Here is a 21,734-nt window from a genome sequence, read left to right as displayed (position 1 = left end):
AATGCCCTCTAGTTGGCTGCAGTCACCTCCAGCACCTAATACGCCAGTGTTTCTGTTGCAGTCACAGTATACTCTCACCCCTATGGTGATACAACCAGTGACCATCACCACACAATTGCAGACATTATAGCACCTGGCCTACTGCATGAACAGAGGCAGAGATTCCCTCCAATAATATTAGCCTCTGTTTTCAATACAGAAGAATATGTTATTCCCAGGTGCACTTGAGTTTGTCATTGCTACCCTCTCCTTGGACTAATCTGAGTGTGTCCTGAAATTCACAGCATTAAGACTTCTCCTGAGAACTAGAGAGCCCACCATCTTTACTAGGTGGATAGGAGCAGGAATGCAAATATTGGGAAAAAAAGTTGAGTTCATTTATGCACCAAATTATCCCCAAGAAACAGAGACACTGATACACAAATAAAAGTTGTTCATGTCTTTACCCTTCTAGGGTCCAAAGCTGTTTATATACTAACCCACACCATGAATACAGCACCTAAGATAAAAGAAAAGTTAGGAAAATCACTTCTGTTATTGTTTAAACCGAAGGGAGATTAGTCTGACAATTATTGCATTTGTCATTTGGACACCGAAAAGTTATCCCTGATATATAAAAACAGCCTGTCACTGAGAAAGGCAGTCCTTCTTCAGGCTGACAGCTGAACTCAGATGACATTCTCTGGGCCAACCTGGGGTCAGGTCAGTTCTACAACTAATGACAGTGTTTCAAGAGTTAAAAAGTTAGGCTCTTCCTAATTTTCTCCACCAAATCAGGGGACAGTGACCTTCTGGGAACACATGATACTGCTGATTCATGCAATCTATGGGAACCCTACAGGTGGTGCAGGTGAAATACCTTCAGGGACAGACATATACAGTGATGTGTATCTGGAAAAGAACTGGATACCTAAAATTAGTTCAGCATGGAAACATGAATCCGATATGAAAAATTTTTATGCGGAACCTCCTAGTGCTGTTTTTGGCTGGATGGAACTTGATTCAGGAAAACAATCCTTCATAGAATTTCCTACAGAATTGTTAAATAAATGAACGAAATAAGCCCTGTACATTTCCCAAACACGAAAGACCTTCTGTCCATGTGAAGGTAGGTTAGAATTGTGGCTAAAACATCTCGCACATTAACTGCATTCATAACGCCTTCTCCTATGTGAAGTCTCTCCTCATAACCAAGGCCAGTGATAGTATAAGATTTTCCACATTCCCTGCAACCCTAAGGCCTTTCTCTTCTGTGAACACTCAGATGATACTGAAGGCCACTGCTATGGATGAAAGATTTCCCACATTCGCTGCACTCATAAGGCCTTTCCCCAGTATGAACTCTGCGATGGCGATAAAGGTCCTGATTCCAGATAAAAGATTTCCCACATTCGCTGCAGTTATAAGGCCTTTCCCCAGTATGAACACTGCGATGGCGATGAAGTTCCGAACTCCAGATAAAAGATTTCCCACATTCGCTGCACTTATAAGGCCTTTCACCTGTGTGAACTCTCTGATGGCCTTCTAGAGCTTGCTTTCGCATGAAAGATTTCCCACATACGCTGCACTCATAAGGTTTTTCCCCAGTATGAACTCTGCGATGGCGATAAAGGTCCTGATTCAAGATAAAAGATTTCCCACATTCGCTGCACTTATAAGGCCTTTCCCCAGTATGAACACTGCGATGGCGATAAAGGTCCGAACTCCAGATAAAAGATTTCCCACATTCGCTGCACTTATAAGGCCTTTCACCTGTGTGAATTTTCTGATGGCCTTTTAGAGATTTCTTTTGCATGAAAGATTTCCCACATACGCTGCATTCATAAGGTCTTTCCCCAGTATGAACTCTGCGATGGCGATAAAGGTCGTGATTCAAGATAAAAGATTTCCCACATTCGCTGCAGTTATAAGGCCTTTCCCCAGTATGAACACTGCGATGGCGATAAAGGTCCGAACTCCAGATAAAAGATTTCCCACATTCGCTGCACTTATAAGGCCTTTCACCTGTGTGAATTTTCTGATGGCCTTTTAGAGATTTCTTTTGCATGAAAGATTTCCCACATTCACTGCACGCATAAGACCTTTCGCCAGTATGAACTCGCCTATGGGAATTAAGGGCCTGCTTCCAGGTAAAAGATTTCCCACATTCATTGCATTTATATGGTTTTTCACCTATGTGAACTTGCTGATGTGTATGAAGGGAATCCTTATAGGCAAAAGATTTCCCACATTCACTGCACTCATAAGGCCTTTCACCAGTATGAATGCGCCTATGGACATAAAGGCCCTGACCACTGGTAAAAGACTTCCCACATTCACTGCACTCATAAGGCTTTTCACCAGTATGAATGCGCCTATGGACATAAAGGCCCTGACCACTGGTAAAAGACTTCCCACATTCACTGCACTCATAAGGCCTTTCACCTGTGTGTAATCTCTGATGATAACGAAGGCCACTGTCATAGCGGTAAGATTTCCCACATTCGCTGCACTCATAAGGCCTTTCACCTGTATGAAATCTCTGATGATAACGAAGGCCGGTACTACTGCGATAAGATTTCCCACATTCACTGCAATGATAGAGACTTGGTCCAGTGTGAATTGTCTTTGGATAAGAAGAAGGAGAAATTTTGGTAAAATATTTTCCACAATCATGGCACACAAAATATGGTCTTCTGGTAGAAACTCCCTTGTTCTGAACATGTGTATGCTTGCAGCGAACAGCTTTTTTACAGTCACTCAGAGTGAAATAATGTTTTCTTTGAGTAGTCACTCCAGGCATCAAGTTACTCTTTGGCCCCTCTCTGGTTTGAGTGGTCTCTTGTGGGGATTGTACTGACTCTGAAAGAATGTCCGGTCGAACCTCTCTACAGGTAAGAAACTTCTGGGACACATTATAATTGCAACCCTTGGCAAGTGACATGCTGTGCACCACTCTCATGAAAGTCTTTTCTCTATCATGGAGGTCTCGGTGCTCGTGACACTCTGTAGTGAAATAATATCGTTTTCCACATGCCCCACATCTCAACAGCTTCTGAATGTGCTGTGTTTCCTGCTTCTCTATGAAGTGAAAAACGTCTCTCCAAACTGCCCCACAACTCTCACAGGGGTGGCTCTTCTGTGAAGACAAAGATACCTTGCAATTCTTTGCCTTGGACACTCCTACAGAAACATCCTGTTCATTCAGTGCTTCCACATCCTCTGCTCCACAGCAGCAACCTGAAAGAAAGGAAAAACTTGTGAAGGGTATCTTGTCTTTAGAAGAAATATAGTCACCGTGACCGCTTTGGCTGAGTGGATGGAGTACCGGTTGCAAACCAATGTGCAGTGGTACAATTCCCAGTCAAGACAAATATCTGGGTTGCAGGCCAGGGCCTCAGTTGCAATGCAACCACAAATTGATGTCTCTCCCTCCCTTTTTCCTACCACCCCCTTTCTCTCAAAATAAATAAGTAAAATCCTCACAAAAATTATAAAAGAAGAAATATCTTCATCACAAACTGACAGCATTCACACCTTGGCATGAATGTATGAAACCATTTTCAATACAATTCAGTAGCACACTGAAGAAATAGCCATTTAATAGTCACAAAAGTAACTCAGTGGTGGTGACCTAACCAAGCAATAGACAGAAGCATGGAATGAAACAGAGAGGATAGTCAGGGAGTTCTCGTTGTGCTTACTCAAAAGGATTCCTGTAGGACCTTTCCCACTGGTGATGTGAGGCTGTGTAGAATCCTCTCTATTAACTCAAGCTTGTCAACCTCCGTTGTACCAAAGCCTATAATAGTCAAGGTCAAAACAATGGTAACTGCACACACCAAGGGTCTGCAAGCATAAACCAATGTTACAGGGGAAAAAAAATAACTACAAGAGAAATAGTTGCGGGACAAAGTTTAGAGAAGTCAAGATGATCTGTGGGCTCGAAATGGCAGTGAAAATGAAAACTTAGAAGTGAGTAACTGACAAACTCTCAACGAAAAACAAGGAAGAGAGGAATGGGCTGATGAACAGGAAATGGCAATAAAATACTTATGAACAAAATAGATTCCTAGCTATGACTTCAACAAAGCCTAAGCGTGAAAACATTTCCAACAGCATTTTACGAGGCAAGACTAGATCTAGGTCCAGTCTGGCGTGGATGGAGTCATGTTACTCTGCGGAATCACAAATGATTCTTCCCTTAAATCCCAGTGGAGTAAAACATGGAATATAGGCCATATAACTTCAATGAGAATAAGTGAAGACATGGATGGCCAGCACTATGATAGGACAACAAAGAAGAAACTGATCACAGAAAAACATTTTTGTGAGTGAGTTCAGCAACATGCTCAAATAAGAAGTATGACAATTTTCCCTTCTTCCAGTACAGGTAGACAGCTACCAACAGACTAAATCCTCCACAGGGAAGGGGAATTAATACTCAGTTAAGACAAATAGAAAATCAGACCGGACATGGTGGCTCAGTTGGTGAGAAGGTCATCTCCATACACCAAGGTTGTGGGTTCGATTTTCAGACAAGGCACATAGTAGAAGCAACCCATGAATGCATAAATACCTGGAACAAAAAATTTATTTTCTCGTCTACCCCTTTACCTGGTGTTTCTAAAAGTAATTAATCATCATCATCAACAATAATACCAAAACAGCAAAGGAACAAAGAACACAGAACCTCACAGAAAGTATGACTGGGGTGTGGGTTACCAAACCCATTTCAAGATGGTTAGGATCAAAAACAGGGGTCTCAGTTACCTTTGTGAACCACTGTGATCATGCTAGTTGACTTTACTCAACTGTTTTGTGATAAACACCGGAAATTTTCTTTTTTCAGAATCACAGAAGCCCTTGCAACATCTGTGAAGCTCCCACAGTTTACTCATAAGAGGGCCCTATAGAGTTTCTTGGTATGAAATCCAAAACAAATCTCTTTGTCAACAGCCTAGACCTGGAAAAACACAAAAAATCAAGTTGTCCCCAGCAACATTTGCCACCAAAGACTCTGAAACACCCAACTATCAGTGAAAAGAAATTCTGCGAAAGCAGATTGTACTTGTACAGATTTTGTCATTCTGACCTCAACTCACATAGCTTCAAGGAGAGCACGCCGCTGGGACTTGTCTTAAGACTGACACACAACAGCAACTGAGCCAACCACACACCCAGATGTGATGAATTATTTCTCTGGCCATAAAATTGAAAGGAGTTTCCGCTTCCTCTAATCTTTAGACATCATTACATAGTTAAAATAAATGCGACATATAAGGCCACTACCAAGAGAGCATAAGAATTTTTGAATAATCAATACCAAAGGAATGAAATTCTATGGAAACCTGATAAGGAATCCAAAATATTTACTTTCAAAAACATTCATGAGCCACCAGAGAATGCAAATGGACCCAACGTAAAGGAGATACTGACACAGGAACAATACGAGAATATCAAATATACAGAACAATATACATATAATAAAAAAAGATATAGTGCCATGGCCAAATTACATGGAACAAATGAAAACTGTAATAAAAGTAGTTAAAATAAGTCATGGAAAGAATATGTCATTTGAAAGCATCAAGGTGGAGAGAAACAAAAATAAAAATAAAAAATTTAAATGTGGCCCTGGCTTTTATGGCTCAAGGATAGAGTGCTGGCCTACAAACCAAAGGTAACTGGTTTAATTCCCAATCAGGGCACATGCCTGGGTTGCGGGCCACATCCCTGGTTGGGGCATGTGAGAGGCAACCACAGATTAATGATTCTCTGTCACCCTTTCTCACTCCCTTCCCCTTTTTCTAAAAATAAATAAATAAAATATTTTTTAAAAATTGAAAATGTGGCAAGGTCAGTAAAGTAAAACGATAAAACAACAAGGATACCTGCTCTTTGCATTATGGGAATCAGTGTGTGTGTGTGTGTGTGTGTGTGTGTCAGAGACAGAGAAAAGGCACACAAGGAACCAGATAGGTAGAACATTTATTTTAAAACACTGAGAAGAAGACTGACTTCCAAAATCTGAAAAAAAGCTCTGAATAATTAAGTGAATGCCTACTCACAGTTTTCTGTACAGGTTCAAAGCAAGCTGGACTTCACCGAGAAAGAAAAACAAAAGTGTCAAAAATCAAAGGCACAGAGAGCTGTGAAAACACAAAGAAGGTAGAAACTCCTTGCACACAGGGGCATGCCTCAATAAGGGTATCAGCAGATTCCTCTGAAGAACACTCGCAGACTAGGAGATTATGAAAATATTATATTTAGAACAATAAATGAAAACAATTAATATTTTATCCAGAAACAGTTTTTCAGAAAGAAATAGTTTCCCAGGAAAACAAAAACTAAGCAACTTCACTGCCACTGAACCTGACATATTTAGGAATGGCAAAAAAACTTCTTGAAGATCAAATGAAACAGTACTAAATAGAAACTCGAACAGGTGGGGAAGTATAATTCTCACTAATAAAAGTGAAAATAAAATTAAATTCACTATACAGTAGCACTGGATTGGTAGAATGTATATTACACAGCTATCATAAAGATTTAAAATTCAATTTAGTAAAAATGATGAAGCCACCATTCTGTGCCCTATTAGAGACACTATATATAAGTTGTGAATTGTGAAATCAAAAACAAAAAAAATAAATAATAAAAAGATCTGTGGTAAAGACTCAAAAGGTAGAATACTGGATGCAGTTAAGGTCTTACCAGTATAAAATAAACTTAAAGAGAATAAGAGGTTTTATGAAATCTTGAAAATTAGCAGCAAAAATCATTTTACAAGAGACAAAACAGTCAAATCACTATAAAATATCATCAAAAATAAGTGAATCTATAAAAAATACCTCAGGGCATAGTATATAAAAACATAATCTACCACAGCTTAAGTATAAAATGCAATTTTAAGAAGAAACTTTATAGTGATGTTTACATTAAAAAAGAAAGAAAATATCTGAAATAAATAACCCATCAGTACAATTCAGAAAACTTTAAAAACAACAAGAAAGTAAACTCAAACATAGGAAAAGAAAAAAGGAAATTGAGAAGACAAAAAATGAATATATCTAAGAGCAATATTTTGGAAGATACATATAATTGGCAAACCTCTAGTTAGACTAAAAGGACTCAAATAATTTAAAGAACCATTTGAGACATGTCACCGCACCCAATACCACAAACCACAATGCATCATCATGACAGTTACTGGCACATGACATAACCCTACGAAGAAAAAACTGTCAAATTCCCACAGTAATCTTCTGAAATTAAAAAATATTCAGAGCTCTGGCCTGGTTCCAATACACCTAGATTGTAGAAAAATACCCCATGAGGCAACACGCATTTGGCTATGAATGCAGATATGATTGGAACCATGGAAAAATGTTTCCCTTTTTCTTGTGTGGCAGGCTCCATTCTTCTCTGAAATCAATAAATAAAAATTCTAACAAATAAGCAGGACTTCCTGCCAAGACAGAGGCTTAGGTCCACACGCTTATCGTCTTCCACAACAAGATCACAACAACCTCAAAGGTAAAAACCACAAAAACTACAAGAAAATGGAATTGCATGGATGCCCAACAAAGACATAAGGAAGCAATACTCATCCTGACAGACAGGAGGGACGAAGAGGATGCAGTGCAGCATCAGCATTTGCAGCAAGGCAGTGCTGTGGAAGACCAGCGGAAAGAGCAGTAATACATTAAAAGCATCTGGAGAGATACCTGGGGAGTGAGCTCAGGACCAGACTGGTCTGTGCAGCTCATGACTCCAGTGCCAAGACAATAAGCCTCATTGCTTCTGACTCTCTGAAAATCAGTGGGGTTTGAGGTGGAGGAAAAATCTCTCTCTCTCTCAGCATAGTCCATTTGTGTAGAGGCCCTGACATTCCTAGAATGTGTGCAAACCCAACCACTCTCAGAAACACAACCAGGGCAACACCTAGAGGTGTACCACTTTAAATGAGATGCAGGAGTAAGTGCCATTGTTTTCTCTGAGATCCATCCCAGACATACAGCACCACAACATGATGAAATAGCTTGCCCCGCACTGACGAATATCTAAGGCTCTGCCACTTACAATATAACTGGTGCAACAGACATACCTAAGAGGGAAAAAGAGGAAGGCTGTTAAGTTGAGAAGACAGAGAAGAATGGCACAAAAGAGGAAGCACTCAAGGTTCTAGTGGGAGAACTAAGCAATGAGGAGATAGGCAACCTAACAGAGAGAGAGTACAAAACACTGGTCATAATGATGGTCACAGTCTTGAGGCAAGAGTAACTACGATAAATGCATATGAGAAGAAATGAAGGCTACTTAGTGAAATGAAGGAAATACACAAGAAACAAAGAGAGAAGGGAAGGAAGCTTGGGTTCAAAACAAAAATTTAAAACCTCATGAAGAAATAAACACTCAACCAGTACAGAATCAAAAAACAAAAATTGAATAAACAAGAAGAAGGAACTTCTGGGACAACTTTAAATGTGTCAACATATGAATCATAGGGGTGGCAGAAGAAGAGAAAGAGCAAGACATTGAAAACTTATATGGAAAAAACAATGAAGAAAAATTTCCTAACTTAGTAAACGAAACAGACATAGAAATTCAGCAAGCACAGAGAATCCCAAAGAAGCTAGATCCAAGGAGGAACACACCAAGACATAGCATAATTAATATCCCAAAGGTTAAAGATAAAGAGAGAATCTTAAAAGCAGCAAGAGAAAAGAAGAGAATTACCTACTCCTATAAGACATCAGCCCTGGCTGGTGTGGATGAGTGGATTAAATGCCACCCTGTGAACCAAAGGGTCGCCAATTCAAATCCCAGTCAGGGCATATGACTAGGTTGCACGCTAGGTCCCCAGTTGAGGGCTCGCAGGAGTCAACCACACATGAATGTATCTCTTCCTCTTTTTCTCCCTTCCTTCTCCTCTCTTTAAAAATAAATAAATAAAATCTTAAAAAAAGAAAGAACATTAGCTGATTTCTCAAAAGACACTCAGCAGGCAAAAAGGGACTGGCAACAAGTATTGAAAGTGATGAAAACCAAGGATCCCCAACCAACATTACTCCATCCAGAAAACAATCATTTAGAATGGAATGGCAGGTAAAGTGCTTCTCAGTCAAGGTAAAGCTAAAGGATTTCATCCTCACCAAGCCATTATTATACAAAATGTTTAAGAGACTTATTTAAGAAAAAGAAGAGGCTCAATACTGTGAACATTAATATGAGATCAAACTCAAAACTATCAACAGAATCTAAAACACAAACACAAACACAAAACCCTAAGCAAACAACAAGAAAAGGAACAAAATCACAGGTATGAGAATCATTGGGAGGGTTATCAGATGCAATGGGAAAGGGTAAAATGGGGAAATGGTGTAGAGATTAAGAAGTATAATTATTGTATATAAAATGAACAGAGGGATGTTAAGAATATACAGGAAACGCCCTGGCTGTTGTGGCTCAGTGGATTGAGCGTCAGCCTGAAAACCAAGTGTCACTGGCTCGATTCCCAGTCAGGGCACATGACCAGTTCGGATGGCCAGGTCTTAAGTTGGGCGCGCATGAGCGGGAACCGCACATTGATATTTCTCTTTCTCCTTTCCCCTCTCTCTTAAAAAAAAAAAATAAAGGAGAAGAATATATAGGAAAGGGTGAAGACAAAGAACATAGGTATGTCCCATGGACATGAACTAAGAAGGGAGGGACACTGGAGGAAACTGACATGTGGGTGGAGGGGACCAAAGGGGAAAAAAACTATAAAAGTGTACCAGCATAATCAATAAAATATACTTAGACAAAAACAAAAACTAAATTAAAGAAATACATAAATAAATGGAGAAAACTGACTGGACACAAAATTCAAATTACAAATCTGAGTTCCATTTCTACATACTAATCATAAATTATTTGATAAACAAATGAAGAGTCATGGCCAGGTGGCTCAGTTTCTATATTCCAGGACAGAGAACCCAAATACGTTGCTTGGGCACATGTAGGAGGTAACCCATCGATGTTTCTCTGTCACATAACATGATTTGCTCCCTCTCCCCCTTACTCTGTCTATAAAATCAATGTACATAACCTAAGGTCTGGATTAAGAAGAAAATAAAGAAATGAAGAAGATAGTAAACATTATAATGGCATCCAAAACAATAAAATACATATGAATAGATGAAAATCTGAATATTGAACAGGACAATACAGTGTTTAAAGAAAACAACGGAAAGGCAAATGCTTGAAAGACAGCTAGTGTTCATATTCAAAATTAAATTTAAATTTTAAAATTTAATAAAGATAAAGTGTCTATAGTACCCAAATCAATCTACAAATAAATGCAGTTTTGTAAATTCCAATGGTAGTTTAACACAAATCTAAAAAGAATCCTGTGGGGTATAGAGCCGCAAAAAACTTTGATAGCAAAAGCAATCTTGAGCAGCAACAAATTTTGTTAGTATCTGACTTCCTGACTTGAATCTATTACAAAGCCAAAGAACGAGCGTGTTATTAAAATCAATACAGAAAAACAAACCAATAGAATAGCACACCAAAACAAGTAATAAACACAGGCACTGATATTCGACTAATCTTTGACTAAAACTTCACGGCAAAAAAAAAAAAAAAAAAAAAAAAAGAAAAAGATTTTCCTAGCTAATGCTGCTGGGAAAAACAGATAATTACATGTAAACCACAAAAGTGAAAATCATTGATAAAAATTAGTTGAAACCGTATGGAAAATTAAATTTCAGTCATAAAACTTAAAATTCTTTCAAGATAACCTAGAATAGATGCTTTAGAGATTTTTATTTCATTTTCACCTACATCATAATTTTTGTAAAGGATTTTGTTCATTACTTTCCACGATGAGGAAGAGAGGAAGATAGAGAGGGAGAGATTCTTTGATGTGCAAGAAAAGCTTCAATTTGTTGCCTGTCCCACACCCCCAACTGGGGACCCAGCTAGAAACCCAAGCCTGTTCCCTGACTGGGAATCCAACCGGATGACCTTTTGGTAAAAAGGAAGACGATCAACCCACTTACTACTTAGGGCTGAAGATTAGTTTTTGAAATAATCTTCTAAACATGACAAAAACCACAATGCAAAAGAGCATATATAAGCAGTTGAACCTACAACAAAGGAAAAGGCTTCTCTACAGAAGAACAAGTGAAAGAAAAGGCAGCCCTGCCCAGTGTGGCTCAGCTGGTGTAAGTCACCCTGTAATCCTACAGGTGGCCTGTTGGATCAGGGCACTTGACTGGGTTCCTGTTTCAGACTCTGGTTGGGGCTGGAGAGATAAGCAAAGGATCAATGTTTTCTCTCGCATATTGATGGTTCTCTCTATTTTCCCTTCCTTCCTTTCTATCTAGAAATAGAAATTGAAAAATGTATTAAAAAAAGGAAAAATAAAGAAGGCAAACTCAGAATGAGAGAAAACACTTGCAGAATGTATACATGTATGGCTTGAAGATGCTGTAGATTACGTTCAGAAAATGTGACGTAAATTCATTTACCAATAAATACAAACTTATGTCAACACTATTCTGTAGGTTATTAACAAAGCAACGCGTGAGTCCCTAAAAAAAAAAAAAATCTACATGACTTATTTAAAATTACTTTCTCACTAACACTAGCAACCAGCATCTGAGCTTCCTGCAAAACTGGCAACAGCAGACTTGCTAAATGGGGGGTTGGCAAAAGCATTGAAGGAGCACAAAAACAAAAGCAAAATCAACATTTGAGAGGGAAAATTATGTCAATATTAAAAGCATGTATCACTAGGTGAAAAGGCATCTATTAAATACACATGATGTTCAAAATTCATTAGCCAAAAAAGATGCAGAATTTCCCAAATATGTACAAATGACCAACAGGAATAGAAAAATAGGCATTTTTCTCACTAACCAAGGTGGTATTCACTAGGCTCCCTGCAACATTACCAACCACAAATCCTTCCCTACAAGTTCAGTACTTCAGGAACTGCTATTCCAGGGGGATAAAAGGAAAGTGCAAACAAACCACACCTACCAAGGAAAGCAACTGGTCAGAAACCTGGAAAATCAAGCAGTGCTTACCGCCCACATGTGAGGAGAGAGCACCCCCTAGAGAACAGGGGACATGGGAAATGCAAGGCCAAGTCCATGTAACTGGCCAAAGAGAGGGTCTTACCCAGCGAGGATATAAGGTCAAAGTTCTCCAGCATCACACCCAGGTACAGGCGTCTCTGATTGTCATCCAGGAGGCACCATTCCTTCCTGGAGAAGTACAGGGCAATGTCCCCAAAGGTCACACCAACCTGTCAAAATTGAAACAAATGACCTCAGCAGTCTTATCTGAGAACTGCCCCACTACTTTTTACAAATCGTTCCCACGTTCAATTTTCTCCAGGGCTCCCCAGTTCACTGTGAACACCAGGCCCTGATACCAGTGCTAGCTGCGCTCTCATCAGTCCTATTAATTACTGTTAGCACCTTCATCAACAGCGGCTCGCTTGGGGGACTTTGTGGGCAAAGAGCAGATGAATGCCATATAAGCATTGGGCCATAACTGTAGGGTCCCATTCTTCCACACAAGCAATGCCACTCAGTCTCCCAGATCATGTCTCAAAGTCACAGCCAAACACGACCTTATGCTTTACACTTAAGTCCCCAAAACTGGTACCGGGCACAGTCATCTCTCACTTCCTCTGCTAGTGCACACCATTGTGGAATGTCTGCCTCCTTCATGTCTTCAGACCCCAGGTCCTCTCCCTCAGCTCTGTCACCTTCCTGCTCCGTAGTACAGGTACATCTCCGGACTCACCCAAAACTAGGCATATGGCATCCAGAGGGCTTGTCATGTTCCAGCAGGGTCCGGAATAACCCCTTATCTGACGGATCCCACAGCCCGGCAAAGGCGCGAAAGGGGATCTGAACTTCTCCCTTCCTGCCCGCTGATCTTTGCGTCAATAATCAAGACCCAGATACTAAGGGAATTTTAGATACAAAAACCTCGTGTTCACTCTGCACTGTAATTGCTGTGTGTGCAGAAACCACAACACTCTTCCGATGACCCTCCTCACGATGCCTGACGCGAAGCCTGACAGGACGCGGCACAGGGATGTAGCGTTCGTGCCGTGAGTCTGTGAAGGAGGGAATGCGGGAGGCCGCGCACTCACCTCAGCGAGGCGTCTGAGCGAGGCCGCCAACCGTCGCTGTCGGGGAGGCGGGAAGGTAATGGCGGGAGGCGAGCACACCAGGGACAAAGCGGTCCCTCTCTGGTTCACCCTGTCAGGGTCGCCCAGCTCCTTACTCTCGTGTGTGCTCCGTGGACCAGGACTCAGGCGCCGACCCCGCGCCCCCATTTTCAGCAGCACCCAGGGACCGGGAGGTTCAGAAAACGTGGTCAAACCGACTTTGGGGGAAGATAGGGTGACCCCTCTTGTGCCGGAAGTCCCGCCTTACCCGGTGAGCGCCAATGGCAACGCCTTGTGCGAACCTTCAGTGGCTGGGAGGGGCGGTATTCCTCGCATGGTGTTCTGGGTAATATGGGTTACGGAGACCAAAGTGTAGCTGGGCCTTTTCTAAGATCCCTTCAGCAAAAAAAAATCTTGATCCGCCGCTAGGGTCCATGGGACATGATAGGTCGTCACAAGACATATCATGAAAGTGGCTAAAGAAGTTTTCATCTTTTCCTGGCACTTCGACTTGAGTTCATCTCAATAAAAACACATTATCTGAGGTCCATACAGTGAGTAATAATGTAAAAACAAGAAAATAGTGACTCCCAAACCAGTAGAAATATGGTCATCACCAGACAAAGAGAAAATGGGAGAAGGGAGTTGACAGTAGTAGCATATTTACAAATCACAATAGGGCCACTTAGATAATCGTGTTGGGTTGTAACTCCAGAGTAACAAGTAATGGAGAAATAGGGGAGAAGGAGAAGGGAGGGGGGGCTAATCACATTACTATAAAACCAGATTTCTTTGTCTACTTGGGGCGCACATTCTCCTGGCTGAGGGTGCGCCTGACTGCAGACTCGTGAATAAACGCCTCGCTTTGCTGCTCAAGTCCTGTGTCCCGGTTTTCATTGTGAGCATTTCCCACAATAATAAGAGGTGTTCCTGAGAGTCTGGAAAGATTTACCATACAAATTACCTACTTACACTCTTATATATGTATGTGACAAATATAATACAAGACTTTAGCTACGTCTTTTTTTAAAAACAAAAATAGGACTATGAATCATAATATAAACATTAAATAGAGGACTACTGTTTTGATATAATTTAAATCTTATTAGAAATGAATAAATTTTTTACAATATTGGATGATTGAATTCTCATGAGTTTTAGTGTTTTTATGGATGTGTAAGTAGTATCGTATCATTTATACAGAGTGGGGGTACCACCACCCCAAAAATCCACAAATACTATGGGTTGAGGGATGGGGGGAAAGGAACAGGTTTTAAGATGCCTTTGCATAACTATGGCTGGTAACTAGTGTCTTAGTTATGCACAGGGTTTTGATTCTCCAAGGACCCAAAGAGATGGGAGGGGTTTTGACCAGAAAGTGGTGAGGGAAGAGCATACAGGGCCTCTGCAAGATTCTGTGAGTGGTCAGAACCGGTTACCACGTCTACTGCTTCACAGGCCACAGGTGAGGGATTTAAAAAGAAGGCGGCTACCATTTTAGAGAGGAGAAAAGGTCCACGTGGTTTGCAAGAAGGGCAGAGAAGGATACCGTGCATCTTTGAAACGGAAAGGAAAACTCCATGCGGTTTACAGGAAGTCTGAGATATTCATGTGGTTCTCCATTATTAAGAGCTGGAGAACACCACGACACCTAAAACCTCCCCAATCACGCTCGAATGATTGGGAGCTACCGGTAAAACTGAACTGGGTCTGGCAGGTAGCGAAAGTGTATCTCTGACTTTTCTAAAAGTAGCCTGGCTTGGTAGGAAGAGGCAGAACTGTGTGTTTGTGGGTGTTTTAAAGAAAATAGGACTTAATTGCCAAAATCCACTATAATCTAAATCTGTATAACTGGTACAGAGTGGGGGTGTCCAAAAATCCCCAGAGCCTGCGAGTTGGGGGATGGGGAAAAGGGAACAGATTTTAAGACGGCTTTACATGACTATGGCTAGAAGCTTAGTGTCTCAGTTATGCAAATGGTTTTGGTTCTTCCAAGGCCCCAAGAAGATGGGAGGGGTTTTGACCATGGAATGATATGGACAGGTAATACAGAGCCTGTGCAAGGTTTTGTGAATGGTCAGAACTGGTTACCACACCCACTGCGTTAGAGGACGTGGTCAGGGGTTTAAAAATAGACAGCACACATTTTGGCTGGGTTCTCCATGCGGTTTTGATAAGGGAGAATACAATTCGGCTTTGAGAAGGGAGAACATCATGCAACTTTGAAAGGGCAGAGAGAACCATGCGTGATCCAGTGCACCATGGCACATATTTTCCTAGACTGTTATACGGAGGCTGATGACATTGTACCTCTGTAGGGGCACCAAATATTCCCTGTAAAAAGTTTCAATATGTAAGTATGTAAGGGATTTAAATGTTTTTTGTAAGAAGTAGCAAGGACTTGCTAAAAGGCCTTGGAAAAAGGAATGTAAGAAGGAGTGTTATAGCAATTAGTGATTTACGAGCTAAAGGACCTCAGCCTCTATTACCTTCCATTTAATTGTTCTGGTTTATAACATTTGTGAAGGTTGTGCTTTGCAGAATGTCTAGCCCTTTGAAAATAGATTGCTTCACAGGGAGTTCATCCCTGGCTAAAGAGCTATGCAGCCGCCGGAGATAACCTTATATATAGCATTGAGAATTTTTGTTCCTGTTACTGCCAAGACATTCCTGCAGTCCTGCCCAGCCCCCTTTCCCTAAGGCTGTTTCCCTCCAGAGAAGAAACAAAGAGACTGCACCAGTATAAAAACCCAGCGTTTAGACTCCATTGTAGATTGGAGCATGTTAAAGACCAGCTCAAGGTCTGCCCAACTCCTGGCCATTATGAAAATCCTTTGCTTAACTTTATACACCGCTTCAGAGTGTTCAATCTCGCCTATGTAGCCATAACACGCCAGATCCTGAAAAAAGCAGCTGACAGATAAGGAATGGGGAACATTGGGGCATGTTTTTGGCTTCTAGCCTTTTGGGGAGCAAGGGAAGTGCTGGGTCCTGTGGGAAAACAGGACTCTGAGCTGAAGTGCTCACTGCCCTCCCCAGGTTGGAATATTGTAAATAAAGACCTGTTTTCCTCAACACTAGTTGTTGGGTATTACACCAAGGCACCAGGTGAAAGAACCCCCTTTTACTCTGTAACATACTCTTTAAATAAACAATTCTTTTTCTTTTCACCACACTCTGGTATTCAGAATTATGCTATAGAGGTGCGCAATCAGGCCCCTTATAACTGAGAAGCCCACAGGTTCTGATACATTATCATAGTAAAAAAAATTTGCCTATCACAAACATATGCAAGACATCAGGTAAGATTGTGTTTCAGACATTTTCAATGTGGTAATATTAGAAACATATTTAAAAATTATATTTAGAGTAAATGAAGTACATATTTATAATGAAACTTATGTATAGCTCAGAAACTTAAATATCACATGTGTCAGGGTAGCCGTGCCCTGAGAAATCAACCAGAGACTGATGTGGGAACAGATAACTGGTTTATTGAGGGAACAAAGGAAGGGGGAGTTTGCTTACTGAAATATTCAGTAGGTTATTTACATCTCATTGCTTTCACCCACTCCTACACCAGCTTAGTTAACATTCCGGGCTAAGTCCATTAGTATTTCCTCAGGGAAAGTTTAAGCCATCAACATATCTTTTGGAAATGGCTGAGTCCATTAGCATTTCCTCTGGTAAAGTTTCAGTCTATGGACATATCTTTTGGGAAATTCTAAGTCCCGGGCCAGGTTGATTACCAAAGTTCAGGTGTACATGATCTGACAACATGAAATATAAATAACAAGTAATATCGGTATGCATATGTGCAGTTGTAATGGACAAAGCAACTGGTGACTCAAACAGTAGGGAATAATTAGCAACAAAAGACAACTGTAATTAAATCGTCAATTAGGGAGTCTCAAAGTCAGTGTCAACAGTATTAGCATACCTACAACTCCAAAAGTGACATTCTGCAGCTCAGTGAAAATGCCTCTGAGATCAAAGGGGGAAGATATTCAGCACCAAACACCACGAAACGGAAAAATATAGCTAGACAGCCCAGCAAACAAGTTAGGGAATCTTCAAGAGACAGTTGGAGACAGACCTATAACCAGACTACCTTTAGTTAATCCATACCCTCAGTTAATTTAGTTAATTACATTATATTCTAACTCTGATTATCCAAAAAATGGAGAAACAGGGCAGACGGGGTGGGGGTGGGGGGAGAGGGGTAGATACTAGAGTTAGTGTAAATTCAGTTTGCTTGTCTGCTTCCGGGCACACTCATGTCACTGATATGGCTGTGTCCAGTTCTGCAGACCTGTGAATAAACAATGCCTGGACTACTGCTTAAATCCTGTGTCCCGCTGTTTTATTGTGAGCGTTTCTCACACAATAAATATTAAAAATCAATACAAATTTGTAAGAACTTTTTCTATTTGAAAACTCACTGTAGCCCTGGGAGGCATGACTCAGTGCATTGAGCGCCATCCTGCGGAATAAAGGAACCCCTGTTGGATTCCCAGTCAGGGCATGTGCCTGGGTGGCCGGCTAGGTCCACAGTAGCAGGGCGTGAGACACAACCACTACTTTATCTTTCTCTCCCTCTTTCTCACTCAACAGCGCTCGCTCTGGAAATAAATAAAATCTATTTAAAATTTTCTTTTAATTAAAATAAAAATTCAGAGTATAGCCTAAGCTGATGTAACTCAGGGGACTGAACCCCAGCCTGTGAACCAAAACGCTGCCAATTCCATTCCCAGTCACCGCACATGACTCGGTTGCAGGACAGGTCCCCAGTTGGGCATATGCCATAAGCAACCGATTCATGTTTCTCTAGCACATTATGTTTCTCTCCCTCCCTTCCCCTCTTTACTTATAAATGAATAAAATCTTTTTTTAATTCAAAGTAAAAAAACACTAAAATTTAATCCAAAACTTAAAAAAGATTAAGCTAAGTAACGTAACAGAGTGAAACCAGAAAAGCCGGTGTTTGTGCTGTCTGTCACCTACCAGACCCAATAAGCAGAGACAGGGATTGAATCTTTGTGGGCGCTTTCTTCAGATGGTCGGCGATCAGAGAAGAAAGAGAGTTTGTCCCCTAACAGACTGTCTTAAATTCCACTATGAATGGGACCTTTTTATAAGGAGAAGAGTAAGTAAGGGGTTTGGAATTCAGGGAAAAGGTTAATCGAATAAGAGCTTCAGGATTCCTTCATCTGTGCCTTGGTTGGCGGTCACCTCTCCCTGGAGTACAATGGCTCAGATACTGTCTTGGTTGCTGCAGTCCTGAGAAGCAAAGGTCGAACTGCTTATGGTAACCTGGAATCAAGGTAGGTCTTACCTTCAGTTCCTGAAACAACACCTTTTTACATACATTGATTACTTAAGTTTATTAACTGTTACCTGAAACTAAAATTTTTCAACTTTTGAGTAGCCCACCAAGAGGAGTTGACGAACCTCTTAATACTTACCAGCAATTATAATAATCCCAGGAAAATGGACATAACCTCCAGCACACTGAGGATGGAACAATGGTTATAGAAGTGGTCTGACACTGTTGCCAACCCCTGGCAGGGAAGACTGTACAGTGTTTTCTTGTCCCTGAAACACCTTCCCCATTATTTCAAATCTCCTTTCACCCTCCCTTAACTGTGTGATCTTAAAATCTTCAGGATCCACATGCTTGGCACTCCTGAGTGCTACTCAATTTATGTTGCCATATCATCTATCACCCAACAATTTACTACAAAATTTTTTTTCTCTGTGTTAGCTTTTGGCTACACCTTCAATAAAGCCATTGAACGAGCCTGGTTGCGATGCCGTTTTTAGTCACTGCTGTATATGATAGACGTAGATAAGCCGCTGAAGACATAATATAATTAGTAACGGATTATTAAAGCAATGAAACACAATACCATGTTTATTCCATAATTCTCCATTTTTCTGGTCACACCTTACAATATTTTACCTAACTTTTCCTCCACTCAACTTCCAATGAATAATAAGGAGTCACCCTTTGGAGATACAAAAATTTTATAATGGCCACTTTTCCAGCATGCCCTGGCTGGTTTGGCTCAGTGGATTGAGCGTCGGCCTGCGAGCTAAGTGTCGCTGGTTCGATCTTCCAGTCAGGGCACATCAGAGAAGGAAAACTCTGACTCCAAAAATCCTCCGCTGCCTTGCGGCATACGTCTTCAGGGAAAAGGCTAAGGGAGTAAACCCCGACAGAAAATCCGGAGCCGGAGTCCCTAAGGCGGTTTGACGTTGTAGTCAACACCGGCAACTCCTGCGGCGCACCTGAAGCCAAGCTGTATTGACTCCGTCTTTCCCTTGGACCCTTCAGCTGCGAAGAGAGGGGGGGGTCTGCTGCATGGGCAACAGCAGACCCTCCATATCACCCTGCCCAGGCTCTGTAGCTTCATCGAGGCTCTGTGGCTTCAGCTTCACTGGAGAGTGCAGATAGACTCTTAAGAAGCTACACCATCGTCTCTCGAGACGGATGGCTGCCGACGAGTTCATGTAAATTCTCTCGCCTCTTAGAACTCACTGTCCATTAATTACCACCCACTGTGACTGACCTGTTCTCAGGCTCCATAGACTTTTCTCTTCAAGCTATTTCAAAATACTCACTTTATAACTCCACTAACGATCATTCATACCTTCTGCAGTTTTCTCACACCTTAATTTTATGCCTGAACTAATTGACTGTCCAGTGCAGACACTGTCACTGTATTTATGATCATCATTACCCAGCAAGGGGGTTAAATCCTGAAATGAAAGTTTTCTCACAAGTTCAGATGCCCACTGTCCCAACCCGCACACATGCCAACATTGCAGTCATCCTGGCACCAAATATAAATTTGGTATGTAGTCAGTATTCGCAGGTCCATGTCATACCCCTAAGATTGTTGCAACAGACCAATTCTCAGAAAATTCAGTATGAAATGTCATATGCAAATACAGGTGAAATGATATTGCCTTGTAAACAAATAAGATCTATGAATCTAAAACCTATTTCTCAGGGAAAAATGCCCACTTCAACACCTTCATGGATGTGTCAACACTGTACACATCTGGGGAGCAAATGTAAACCTGTTGTGGTACCACACACCCAGGTATACCTTATATTGTTAGGAAGAGTAAGCAAATTCCCCATATACATAGAGAACTCTCGGAGGAAAGTAAATATTTTCTGAAGTTGCATCAAATACCGAGAAGGAGCCACATGGAATATATTCTGAGGAACTCAATGGCAGTGGTGCTCTGTGTTAGCCTAATCTCTGTCCTCCATGGTCCCTCTACACCTGTCTGGAGTATTCTTCCTCTGATCCCTGTGTGAACACACTGGACCTTCAGATGTTTCTGCCATGAGAATTGTTACCCATGAAGTGAAGAGAATGAAGACTGTGTGTTTTATTCACTATTCTAGTGACCCTTACTTTTTTTATAGCAATGGCTAAATGTACGGTTTTCACCAATTCAGGGCACAAATTACAAATGGAATCTTAGGAACATTTTACTAATAAGTCTTCTAAAGATGAGGGTTGAATTTTTGTGCTGTCTTTAGTGAAATAAAATTCTCTTTTAAAAGCATGCTAATAAAATATTATAAAATACAAACAGCGACATAAACAGCCTTGTAAGGAATATCTAAGCTACAGAATAATGCTGATGTTAGAATTCAATGTGTGGAGTTTCAATGGTGCTACTTGCTGAATATCTAGTCTGTGTTTAGAAACCTCAGCTATGACCATGGTTATTTTCTCTGTAAAATGACCTCCATTTAATTTTTTAAAAAGTTTGTGTCCTAAGAAGTGTGCTTCTATCTCTATGCTAACTGGAATCTGGAGTAAAAGGTCTCTCACGTGTGACCCAGGACGCTGAGCTCTGTAGGGAGAGTTTGTGTTTAGAAGAACTGTTTCAGTCCAAAGGTTTGACATGCAGAAACAGGAGACTATGAAGGAGGACCTGGTTCCAAAATATGGTCCTGCCTGCAAAGTACACTTGTGAGTTTAATTGTCTCATACACCCAGTAGGGATGTAGAGAAAGAATATTCTGTGTCGTGAGCTTATTGCACAAAAAAGAGGTGAGCACTTGATATGGAGAATGGTATCCTTTAGAATTCCAGCATTACTTCCAAATGTGAAGTTCCCCCATTCACATCCAGCTGGCCCATCCACTTCAGGGAGAATATCAGTGCCACACAGGAACAACAGTCGCAAAGTCAAAGTAAGGCATGAAATTCACCAGACTAAGTGGAATCAGCGCCTGACACCCAACATGATGGAGGTGCAGAGACCGAGAAGAAATTACCAAGACCTGGGGTGGGTCAAAGTCTGAACTGAGATCAACAGAATGACAAACTATAGCTCCATCTAAAAGGAGGTTACCTGTGTGATGTTTGTGATCAGTGATTGGTCATCATACAAAGGGAAAGATCTGTGGATACATTCCTGATCAGGGCACATGCCTGTCTTGTGGATTTATTCCGTACTCGGCGTGCCTAAAGTTGCGACCAATCAATGTTTCTCCCTCACATCAATATTTCTGTCTTTCTCCTTCCCTTCCCTTCTTCGGAAA

General features: G+C 41.0%; 1 protein-coding gene across 1 annotated transcript in view; it reads right to left on the bottom strand.

Annotated features, from left to right (window-relative positions):
* Window positions 1–216: 216 nt before the first annotated feature.
* Window positions 217–21,734, bottom strand: part of LOC149995302 (uncharacterized) — a 28,720-nt gene continuing 7,202 nt past the window's right edge. The window contains exons 3-4 of the mRNA XM_090259176.1: window positions 9,968–9,971; window positions 217–2,546 (exon numbers count right to left, since the gene is read on the bottom strand). Of these exons, the coding sequence (XP_090115302.1) occupies window positions 1,235–2,546; window positions 9,968–9,971 (1,316 nt within the window). The 3' untranslated portion in view covers window positions 217–1,234. The remainder of the gene's footprint in view (window positions 2,547–9,967; window positions 9,972–21,734) is intronic.

Source organism: Furipterus horrens, unplaced genomic scaffold (assembly GCF_987537825.1).
Source record: "Furipterus horrens unplaced genomic scaffold, mFurHor1.1.pri manual_scaffold_13, whole genome shotgun sequence".
Lineage (NCBI taxonomy): Eukaryota > Metazoa > Chordata > Mammalia > Chiroptera > Furipteridae > Furipterus > Furipterus horrens.
Note: the sequence above shows the minus strand (reverse complement) of the source record. Positions and strands in the feature narration are given on the sequence as shown.